This window comes from Juglans regia, chromosome 12 (genome assembly GCF_001411555.2).
Source record: "Juglans regia cultivar Chandler chromosome 12, Walnut 2.0, whole genome shotgun sequence".
Taxonomy (NCBI): domain Eukaryota; kingdom Viridiplantae; phylum Streptophyta; class Magnoliopsida; order Fagales; family Juglandaceae; genus Juglans; species Juglans regia.
Window position 1 is genome coordinate 21,845,824 of NC_049912.1, and position 11,332 is coordinate 21,857,155.

Genomic DNA, 11,332 nt, shown 5'->3' on the forward strand with positions numbered 1-11,332 from the left:
AGACATGCATATTGATTTTATGCATCTCATGCATTGCATATTTATAATTTTTCATGATTGATTTATTTTTGTGCCAGTTAGTTGTTTAACTTACTAAGATTTTGAGTAAATCTCACCCTTTTATGGTACCACTATTATTCCACTCAGAATGATAGAAGTTATGTCAGGAATCGATCAGGACGAGATTGATGGAGCACTGGATTGGCATGATTAAGGAGGAGCTGAATCTGGAGAAAAAGCTAAACTCACTTTTGATGTTCATAGCCCAAGTCCTTTATGTTTTAGATCGCATGAAGAAAATGATATGATTTTGTATATAAGTCTATACTACTTTAGTATTTTGAACATGATGATTATCTAATAAAGTTGAGATGTTTTAGTTATTCTGACATATTTTTCACCTTAACCTTTTATTTCCGCTACGATTATTATATATTGCTAGTTGCATACTAGGATGCATTGCATATTAACTGTCATGAACGGGAGTATGTAACCTTGTGTTGCATGTTCCGACGCTCTAAGTCTCCATTCTATCCCAAACGGGGATTGGAGGCGTCACAATATCTCAATCGGGTTTTGCTATAGAGTCTTTTACCTCACACATCACACATGTTTTATTTTTTATTTTTTAAATTTTATTCCTATTAAATTAATTGAGTTCTTGTACTCATCATCCTTACACTATATAGTTGCTAAAGGAAACAAAATAAAAAGATAAAAAATTAAAATAAATGCATAGTATGATGAGTGAATCTTTTATCTAAAAAAGTTGGTTGGTTTGTACGAGAAACTCCAGATCAGTCTCGTCTTTGGCATTTTTTATACAATTGAACCCCCCCAAGAAAGGGTCTGGGCCGATGCTTATGAAAAGATAGAACCCGAAATCTTCCGGCTAAGGATGTGTAGACAGGACAAGCCGCTTTCATTGGCCTGTAATTGGGCTTGTAAGAACTACACAAATACAACATTTCTAATGGGACCAATTTTCCTTATTTTTGGGCTCCAAATGTGCTAATGAAACAACCCATATCAATTTTCCTCATCTTTATATGATTTCATAATTATAAAATCAAAATTGATTAGAATATTATTTATATTAACTTGATGTATATTACTTTGATTATAACACTTATTTATTTTACTTGGCTTCTTTCTCTATAAATAGAGCTCTATAAATAGAGGTCTATGTCTTGTATTTATGTACACTTGAGAAAGAAAAGATGTAGTTCTTAAATTGTCTCTCCCTCGTTCTCTCTTCTCAATCTACTTTTTTTTTATTTGATTTTATTTTCGTCATGGTATTAGAGCCACATGTTCCCTATGGACTATTTGCATATGTTTTCCGGCAACTTTTTTTATTTTTTGGCAAGCCTATCATCGCTAGGGCAATTTTCCAATATTCTTTTGTTTTTTACAAGCCTGTCGCAACTCAGTACTTTCCAACCTTCATTGTTGCTCATTTTGAAACCAAATTTCATAATCAAGTTTGCAAGATACAGATCATCTGATCTATTAAAGACCCGATCCCATACGCCCTCACACGTGCTGCTAAGGCCAATTAGAACATTTGGCACTCAACACCATGGTTAGTCACCAATGTTATCTTTTTCAAATTTGTAATAATATATTCTAATAGAAAAGCTACCGGCGAGTCAACTCCATACGACGCTGCACGCGCCACCAAACTCTTCTATCTTGTTTTCCAACCAAATTCTCCACTCGCAAGCCCATCATACATGACATGTGTCGACATTACAATTAGAGATGGCAATTCGTGTTTTCAGGTCATGTTAAGTCATGAACATTTGACTATATAGGTCAACCAGAACTAACATGTTAAGCTAAACGTGTCAAACCCTAATCCAACTCATTTATATAACGGGTTATATCGTGTCACTTGTTTTGACCCGGTTAATAATTAATTAGAAATATGTCAATACGACACAACTCATTTAAAATCGTTTTATGTAAATAGGTTGAACTAACACGCATAATTCATTTGACATGATTAATATAATTTCACGTAAAAGTTAAAATCTATAATTATTTTTTTATAAGTATAAAATAAGAGGTGCAACACGAGGACTTTCCAGGAGGTAAATTTATATTTATTAGTAGCCACAATATCTTAAAATATATATATTTCAAATTTTAACTTATAATAAAAACAATATTACAAACTCTACAATAACAAATATGAGCATAGTTTTTTTTCAATAAAAGCAAATATGAGCATAAGTCCATAATTACAATCTCAACAATAAAAACATAAATATAATGAGAACTACTAATATTACAATTTAGCAATAATAAAATTATAATTTTGAAATAAAATCTAAACGAGTCAAAACGAGTTGATTTCGGGTTAAGCAGGTTAATCCGTTATTGATTCGTTTATGAATCGTGTCTTAACGGGTCAATTCATATTGACTCGAACCCGTTAACATCAAATTCAAAAATACTAATTTCGTGTCATGTTCATGTTAAGTTTACAGGTCATGTCAGATATAGCCACACCTAATTACAACATGCCATGTAGCCCTATTGCCACATCAGCAACAATTCCTGCATTAATGCCATGTCAGCCTTGATAGTCGACTGCTGATCGTCGACTTTGACTGTTGATCTTGAATGTTGACTTTGACCAAGGTTCTTCCTACTTTAATTTTGGCTCTTGTTTAATATTTTCCATCCGTATTTGCATTGGACTTCTTCCAATGGCTCAAAGTTCTTATTCTTATAATTTAGACACTCACGTCTCGTTTTACATCCATGCATATGGAATATCCCTATTAGACGTGAGTCTTTTTTCTTTTTATTTGACTTTCTAATTCTGGTCCTATGTGTTCATTCCAAAAGAGCAAAGTGTTGATTTTTTTCCCATTCTAATGTAATTGCAAGGAAGTCTTGCAAATATAATTTTTCTATGCTACAATAAATTCAATTATTAAAACTTCTAAGAGTATTAGTATTGAATTATGCATATGCAAATATAAAATTTGCATAATATGACATGATTTTGTATTTGACTATTCCACTCAAAACTTATTTTCACATTAGATTATCCACCTATTAGTTAAAATAATAATAAAATATTCTACATTTAATAATAATTTTTTCTCAACTTTTTTGTTCTATTCATTTTTTTAAAAAAATTAAGAGTTACATGAAAATATTAATGTCTTACAATATTAATTTTTTTGTTCTGTGTCAATACTTGTTCATTTACTGGGCTTGATGCACTTTGTATAGAGGCTGGACTAGAAAAGCAACTAATTCATATTGAAAAAATAGAGGGAAGAGAGAGAAGAAGAAAATAATAAACAAACATTTGATTGAGCTACAATATCAAGTCAAATATGATCAGAGGAGTTGAATCATTGTAGCTAAAAGTCATTTGATTTTACATTTGCATAATCCAATGCAGTCCATTTTCATATTTTATTAGCCATTTGAGCTTTTGCATTTGCATTTAGATATTCCAATGCGAATGCTCTAACAAACAAAAAAATCAAAACAATCTTCATAAAACTGAAAAATAACATTTAAATGCATATTTCAAAACGGCTACACCACTTGTTTAAAACTTGAATGCAAATATCTCTAAAGAAATTATTTAAATATATCCTTCATGTTAATCTAGCTCCACCCTTGAGCATTCTTTACAATTTGTCGAGAATGTTCTAATTATGTTGGTTGCCAAACTATTTCTTTATTCTAAAATACAACAATATCTTCATATTGGCAAAATTACTGTAGGGTGATTTGAAAATGAGAAATATTTGATGAAGAAATAAAGAAATTATAAATATATATATTATTCTAATGATTTAGCAGAATTTTTAGATAATCCAACGTGGATATATAGAAATTAAATTGTATAAAATAATCATTATATGCTTCAAAGCTAAATTTAATTAAATAAAAAAGGCTAGATTTTAACTAAAAATTACATAATCGAATGCACTACTAATAATTCAGAATCGTTTGCCAACTTAATTTAGATTTGATCTTCGAGTAATATTATATATAATTATATTTTTATTTATAATTTTATTTACAATTTTTTTTATTAATTTTTTTTAAAATTTAAAATTTAAATTTTAAATAAAACATATCAATAATTGACGAAGAAATATATTTTTTCTAAATTTTTTTCCGTTAACCTAATTTACTTTCAAGATTAAAATTTTTAATTGTAAAAACCTTTCATTTTATTATTATAATTTTTTTAAAATTTCTATACAAAATAAAATAAATAATTTAATTTTTTTAAATTTTAAGATAAAAATAATATTAAAAAATATATTCTAATAATATTTTATTCAATTTTTTAATTTTAATTTCATCTCACCTTATCTCGTTTGATTGTTATTTTTCTTAAATAAATTTTAAATATAAATTTTATATTCTATACACTACTTAAAAATATATAATTTTATTTTTTTATTTTTATATTTCATATTGAATTGAAATATAAAATATAAAAATAAAAAAATAAAATTATATATATTTTTTTAGAAGATATGTAGGTTGTTAAACTTCTCTATAACACGACTCTTTTCCTTAACCTGCTCAACGTACCGCAGAAGATATCATGATTGTAATTGTTTATGCAAGAACCAAAAGAGTCTTGAGAGCAATGGTGGGGGAACTAGGCCCGTTGATATGAGTCTCTCTCACTCTTCTGCCACCTCTCTGTCCTCCACATCTACCTCTTCTTCGTCCTCGACGACGACTTCTTGGCTTTCTGGTATTGTGCGAGGCCGGTCCGACCGGCCCGGGAGTGTCAAGATGGGCAGCAACTCCAACGTCGGTGGTGGCGGTGCTGACAGTACCGGTCCGGTTGTTCGGAAAAACCAGTGGCGTGGTGTTCTCTTTAAGTATGGGCCCAAGCCTATTCAGGTCAGTGAAAAAAAAAATCTATCATTTGTTTAATGAATTTGATTGATTTAGAATCTAGAAACTTACTTTTCTTTGGGTCGGGGTGGTGTTGATGGGTTTGATTTGGTTTGAGAACTCGATCTCAGTGTTAATTTTGACAATTTTTGCATTTGCGTCAATTGATGTCGTTTGGGGGGGGATTGAAAAGTATATTTTTCCTTCTTTATTGTTTTCAATTTGGGTCATTTCCAGCTGAAGAAAACTGGTTGTGGGACGCTTCAAAAATGAAGGAAGTCAGAATTTCCAATTTTATAAGTAAATATCTTACTTGGTTTGTGCAGATTCTATATCGCCTTTTTTTTAGAGGGGTTCCTGGTGGCGATTGTATTTTATGTTAAGCTTACTATTGGGCCAGCGACTAATAGAGATGTTAGGACTCTGCAATTAAATCACTTGAAACAACTTTGAAAAAGTTTCTTTCGTTCCAAATTTTTGTCATGCCTTGGTTGAGGATAGATACTCTTTTGCTACTACTAGCATGGAAATTAAAGTGAATGCCAGAAATTTGGGGTGAAAGGCTTAATTTTGGTTATCTTTAAATAAGCATTGGGATCATGGAAAACTTAAAAATGCCTCATTGCATGAACTGACAGAAAGAGGCCAATGTGACGGGACACCTTATGGCCCACTAGTGCAAACCTCTGAACCCTTCAGAGTAGGTGTCCGATGGCTGGCTGAGCTGATGGGTGTTGGCCGTCAATAGCCACCCTCTAAACTGATCACTCGGTGCACTGAATTGAATTGCATTGGCACCAATGGCGGTCCACTTGACAGTTTGGGTTGGGTTTTGATGGCCAATGGTGGTCCATTTGTGGCCTGTTTGGGCCTAGATTTCTCAGCAACCAAACACAAATTAGAAACAATCAACTGACCCCAGTAATCATAATTTCAGCCCTTTCATCGCGGTTGCTGGCCCTTTTGATCGGACATCAAGTGTTTGTTGACTTCCCCGACCAATACTATGAGTTTATCTCCATGGTTTTTTATTCGAGGCACTTGTGCCAGAGGTTATTTTGGGCCCACCTCTATGGACTAGGATGGGGTTGAACACCATGTAGGAAAGGAAGACAAGGTTGTCAACGACAAACAACTAGAATGTAATGACAGTGCTAGTCTTATGTGCAAACGTACTCCAAAAGAACTAGTCAAGACTACAATTGGAACTTATTGGAATTGATACGAGGTCCAATTCCACCTTGTAAAGAACCAATTAAAGACTTGGTAGTTAATACACTTCACTTATATCATAATTCACCCCCCCCCCCCCCAATGTGGGTCTTAACCAACCAAAAGTTTACAAGATCCCCCACATAAATCTATCTCCTCTTCGTTAGGGATTATCTCACACTGCAGTGCCCTAGTGCTACATGGTGTTACTAGGTCGACTATGATATTAGTTTTAATGATCTAAGGAAAGTACCAACCACATTTGTTCTTATATGAAAAAAATACTAGTCAACATTACAAATGAAGCTCTTTGGATTCCTTACAAAACTTCAGTCCTAACTAGTACGGAACCAATGTGGCACTTTGCACCTCAATCCAGGGCGTTAGATTAAGAGCCTGGAACAAGGTCATGCTTGACCACATGGTCTTGCCCTCAATTTCTAAAAGAGGTGTAGCTCTTGGAGATTTTTGATTGGTGTGCAAGGTGCAAGGCAGAGGGGCGTTATTCTTCTAACCTAATAAATAGAGGGGGTATATTTATATAATGAAATTGGTCTGGTTGGTCTTGTTAGGTCATTGATGCCTTCGTTTTTTTATCAGTAGGTCATTGATACCTTATAACCAACATTGACTCAACATTCATGAATAACAGCATAGTTAACTGTACCATCTGACAATACTGTTGAAAAAAGTTCAGTGTCAATCAGTTTTATTTAGGTAGGTACTGCCAAGACATCTAGTTTTCCATACGAGATGATCACTCTACTGTGATCATGGAAGACTTAAAATGGTTCATTTGCATCAATTGAGGGGGAGAGAGGGAGAGAACTGTTGTAGACCTAAATGATAATATGATGACACATCTCATGGCTCAACAATTTTGTTATTTGCACAACCTAAAATGTGTGCGTGCGTGGGCATGTGTACATATGTGAAGGCTCATCTCGCGCTAGTTTCATGACATGCATGGCATTATCTATTTTGTGTTGCTATTTGTGACTTATTAACTTTGATTTTGCTCCTCAGGAGAGATTAAACTTCTGTGCTGTTATGTTTATTTTTTTAACTTTACAACTTCGTGATAGTTTTCCCTAACATGCAGGTTGCATTCAAAACGGGAGATCATAAACAACAAGTAATTTTTATTGGTGGATTAACTGACGGTTTTCTGGCGACTGAGTATGTTTTATGTTGCTGGTGTAATCAATTAGCATAATTACTTTGATTGAAGTGACATATTACTGAATACTTGAAGAACTGACATCTCTCAGTCTTTCTTTGGAAATGGTTCCAAATGGTCAAAACAGAATTTAAAACCAAAATTCTTGATTTACCTTTCTTTCATCTGATTGACAGGTACTTGGAACCTCTTGCAATTGCATTGGAGAACGAGAAATGGGCACTTGTTCAACCACTTCTGTCATCCTCATATAGTGGATATGGCACCTCCAGCTTGAAACAAGTAATGCCATCTAATGTAAATGATGTCCTGTTCAATTGGTTTTGTCTTTGGTAGTTTTTTCTCTTTGCATTATTTCCTGTTTTGTAGCAAGCTGTGAGCATTTAATTGTTCCTTTGGATGGTTGGATTAGCTTGTTCTGTTTGAATCCACTAACTGTTCAATACTTCTAAGAGAAGTATTAGGGTAATGTTTTTAAATTTTGTGTTTTATGTTGATGTGAAAATTCATGTAATGGGATTTTTTACACTATAGATAAAAAGTTCACATCTCTTCCTCTCTCTGCCCATTGCTAATGTATTGTGCGATGCAAAACCCTGAACTGAGAGATAAGACATGGATTTTCCATTCTTAGTTACAGCAGATCTTTAAGGATATTTTATATGGGAACATATTATTCAGGTTATGGACTATTTATATATTCAGCTGAGTTTTATTTCCAGACTTAGTTCTGTCTGAAATTAATATATGGACCTTGGTTTTGACTTTTTTTTGGGGGGAGGGGGGGATGTTCGTTTACACTACCTGTTTGTTGTGTGATGATGTTGTATGTTGTACCATGTACCTTGAAGGATGCAATGGAGCTTGACCAGCTGATCAGTCATTTAATAAACAAAGAAGATTCAGAAGGTGTGGTACTTCTGGGGCATAGTACTGGTTGTCAGGTTAGTACTGGTTGCATTTAAACTTAACTGGATCTGAGGTTCATTTGGTCACTCACCACCAGAACTTCTTAAGACTAAAACTTTCCTTTGCCTTCTTTGGATATTAAACTAGGATATTGTGCATTATATGCGCACAAATGCTGCATGCTCGAGAGCAGTCCGTGCAGCCATATTGCAGGTACTCACCCATCCATACCCTGCTCTGCTGCTCTTAATGTAAAAGCTTCAAAGATCTATATCACTTTCCCTTGGAGTAAACCATTAGTTGTTGCATCTTGGCTTTATATGACTTGTGCAGTGAATGAGTAGCTTTTAGCCAAGATAAAGGCTTATTCTGTTAACCTTGTTAAATTTTGCGTCTGAATCCTACTTCAGTCCATGTTGGTGGCAGTTACTGTTTAGTGTTACTAGTATGCTAGTGCTGCAATATATATCTCTGCTATTGAGAAACTTTCTCAAAACAGGGGTATTCTACCCCCACAGAGGTGAGATATAATCTCAAAATAACAAAAGAAATGAAATTTTGAACATTATATGAAACATCTGTTGAAGGTTATACAATGTGAGATGCTAGAAGTGAAATATGTGGTTTGAAATTAAAAATCGAAGTCCATTTTTTCATTCAAGTCTTACATTTGGCTTCCTGTATTTTCTTTTGTCCCAATTGTGAAATCCATAGTAGAACCTGGTATATATCGTAGTAGTCTATGACTTGGTCTTCAAATCGTCTGCCTTGTGTTGCTAGGAAATGGCCAAGCCTTTTATTTTATTTATGTAAGTGTGGAAAGATTTTATTTCTAAATAAGAGATGTCTTTTTGGGCTATTTCAAGAGAAGTATTTTTAACGAGGGGGATGGACTAACTCTGCACCTTGCCCTGTTGGCCTCTTTGCAGTGGTAAGGTTATCTCAGTTAATGGACGAAGTGGAATAGTAACAATTACCTTGCTTCTTATATATGAACTGAGAAGAACAATTATCTCGCAGGTAGTAGTCAAATCAAAGTTATAAGAATGACAGTTTACTGGCTAGTCTAAGTGCATAAATCCTCCTGAGAACAACCCATTTGTTTAATTTGACGAATGTACATAAGAAGGCTGATATTTGTCTCAAAGTAGATTGTCAAGGAAAAAGATAAGAAAATCTGTTCAGCAGTTAACTGTTAAAGAGTTCCAACACGACTTCTTTGTGACTTGTCATGATATTATCTAACAAGTTTTCACAGTTTTGTCAGACCTTTCATTTCGGCATTGCCTATGAGTTCATTTAATTGCAACCTTTGTCACAATGAGAATTGCAATGTTCAGGCTCCTGTTAGTGATCGGGAATATAGAGCAACTCTTCCAGAAACAGCCGCTATGATTGACTTGGCTTCTAACATGATAAGCGAAGGCCAAGGGTCAGAATTAATGCCAAGGGAAGCAGATCCCACTTCCCCAATAACTGCTTATAGGTTGGTATACAACCATAGTGTTTCCATCCGGACTATTAAGATTTGATTGTAATTGGTTATTGGCAATTCATGGCTAATGCTTAGCTTCATAATTTTTCCTTTTGCTCTAATAATATTTTCAGTCCTAAAATTTGGATCCATCTAATTGAAGTTTAGCATGAGTCATCCAGCAGTAGTGGAGGATTCTAGTCATGATTTGCATCACATATTAAAACATTGGAGGCAACATGAATATTAAAACATTTGATATTTAGGAAATTGTAAAACACTCTTGTGATGTTTCCACAATTTCTACCATGTTCACTAGAAAATTGGCACAATCGATGGTACTGTATACAAGAGTGTGTTTTAAATGCCATTGCTACTTTGCTAAAGAGTAAAGAACTAATTACTTTGTAGGTATCACTCCCTCTGTGCATATATGGGGGATGATGACATGTTCAGTTCTGATCTTAGCGATGACCAGTTGAGAATGAGACTTAGCCACATGTCTAACACACCTTGCCAGGTACAAATATTCCGTTTTGGATGCTCTTATTCTGATACAGCAGTGTATAGTAGTGTATTTCAATGCAAAGAGAAACTTCATTATGGTGTTTGTGAATTAAATCATGAGGAAACCATTTGTTATATTAGGATTAGAATCAGTTATTCAATCTACCTTTTAGGGATAGATACAAGACAAAACACATAAAGTCAGTAACTATACCTTTGTGGTCCTTGCATCTAACAAGAGACATACATTTTGTTTGCAAACACCCGAAGGATGCCGTTTCCTTGTTAAGTACATAGTAAGTGATAATACGTACAATTGAGGTATGCCATCCGTTTTCCGCAGGTTATCTATTCCATGGCAGACGAGTATATGCCAGAGTATGTTGATAAGAAAGCATTGCTTGAAAGGTAAGATTAATTTCTTGCTACTCTTCACTTTTGCTGTGATGATGTTTGTTATATCATCTTCACATTGGTTGAAAATCTTGCCATACGATATTTTAGAGACATGTATGATTGGTATCAGTTGACTATATACTTGTCTGAAACAACGCAATTGTCATTTCTATTATGTGTGCGTGTGTGGTGATAGAGTGAGAGAGGTGATATATGATTTGGTCAAATGAACTTTTGCCGTTACGCTGTTGAACTCATGCAGATTGTGCAGAGCAATGGGTGGTGCAGAGAAAGCTGAAATCGAACACGGGAATCACTCCCTCTCTAACAGAATCGACGAGGCTGTCCAGGCCATAATTAATTTTGTCAAAAGGGAGGGACCTAATGGGTGGGACGATCCATGGAGCTAATACAGCGCCTCAGTATTTTTTCTGACCTTCAACTTCTTTTGTCTCGTTATTCTCATTTAGCTCCCCTCTCAGTTGCTCTCAGATTTTTCAATTCTTTCAAATAGATATTAGAGGCTGCGGGAATCTTAAATTTCATTATATTTATTAGACGTATGGTTTTAATTTGCATTTGCGGCCTTTTGTGAAGAGAGAGAACTTACTGTTGGTGTTAATTCATATATCACAGCTGGTTTGATGTTAACATTCTCGCTTTCTGGATTGGTCTTGTAGTTTCTATATCCGATTGTTTATTATTTGTAATATAAATTTTAAGTATTTGTAATATAAATTTTTAAGTTTTTGTAA

At 34.1% G+C, this 11,332-nt stretch overlaps 1 protein-coding gene across 1 annotated transcript; it reads left to right on the plus strand.

Annotated features, from left to right (window-relative positions):
* The first annotated feature begins 4,507 nt into the window (after nt 1–4,507).
* Nucleotides 4,508–11,332, plus strand: LOC109005892 (UPF0613 protein PB24D3.06c-like). The gene is made up of 9 exons (XM_018984980.2): nt 4,508–4,905; nt 7,214–7,290; nt 7,468–7,573; nt 8,143–8,235; nt 8,348–8,413; nt 9,541–9,686; nt 10,086–10,194; nt 10,525–10,589; nt 10,840–11,332. Exons 1-9 carry the CDS (start codon nt 4,669–4,671, stop codon nt 10,985–10,987), a joined length of 1,047 nt encoding a protein of 348 aa, XP_018840525.1. The 5' UTR covers nt 4,508–4,668; the 3' UTR covers nt 10,988–11,332.

What these genes read in the sequence shown, in the direction of transcription:
- LOC109005892 (XM_018984980.2), top strand. Translation starts at nt 4,669, where the DNA reads ATGAGTCTCTCTCACTCTTCTGCCACCTCTCTGTCCTCCACATCTACC. An exon ending in GACGGTTTTCTGGCGACTGA is followed by an intron (nt 7,291 to 7,467) that starts GTATGTTTTATG and finishes TCTGATTGACAG; the next exon opens with GTACTTGGAACCTCTTGCAA. An exon ending in GGCATAGTACTGGTTGTCAG is followed by an intron (nt 8,236 to 8,347) that starts GTTAGTACTGGT and finishes ATATTAAACTAG; the next exon opens with GATATTGTGCATTATATGCG.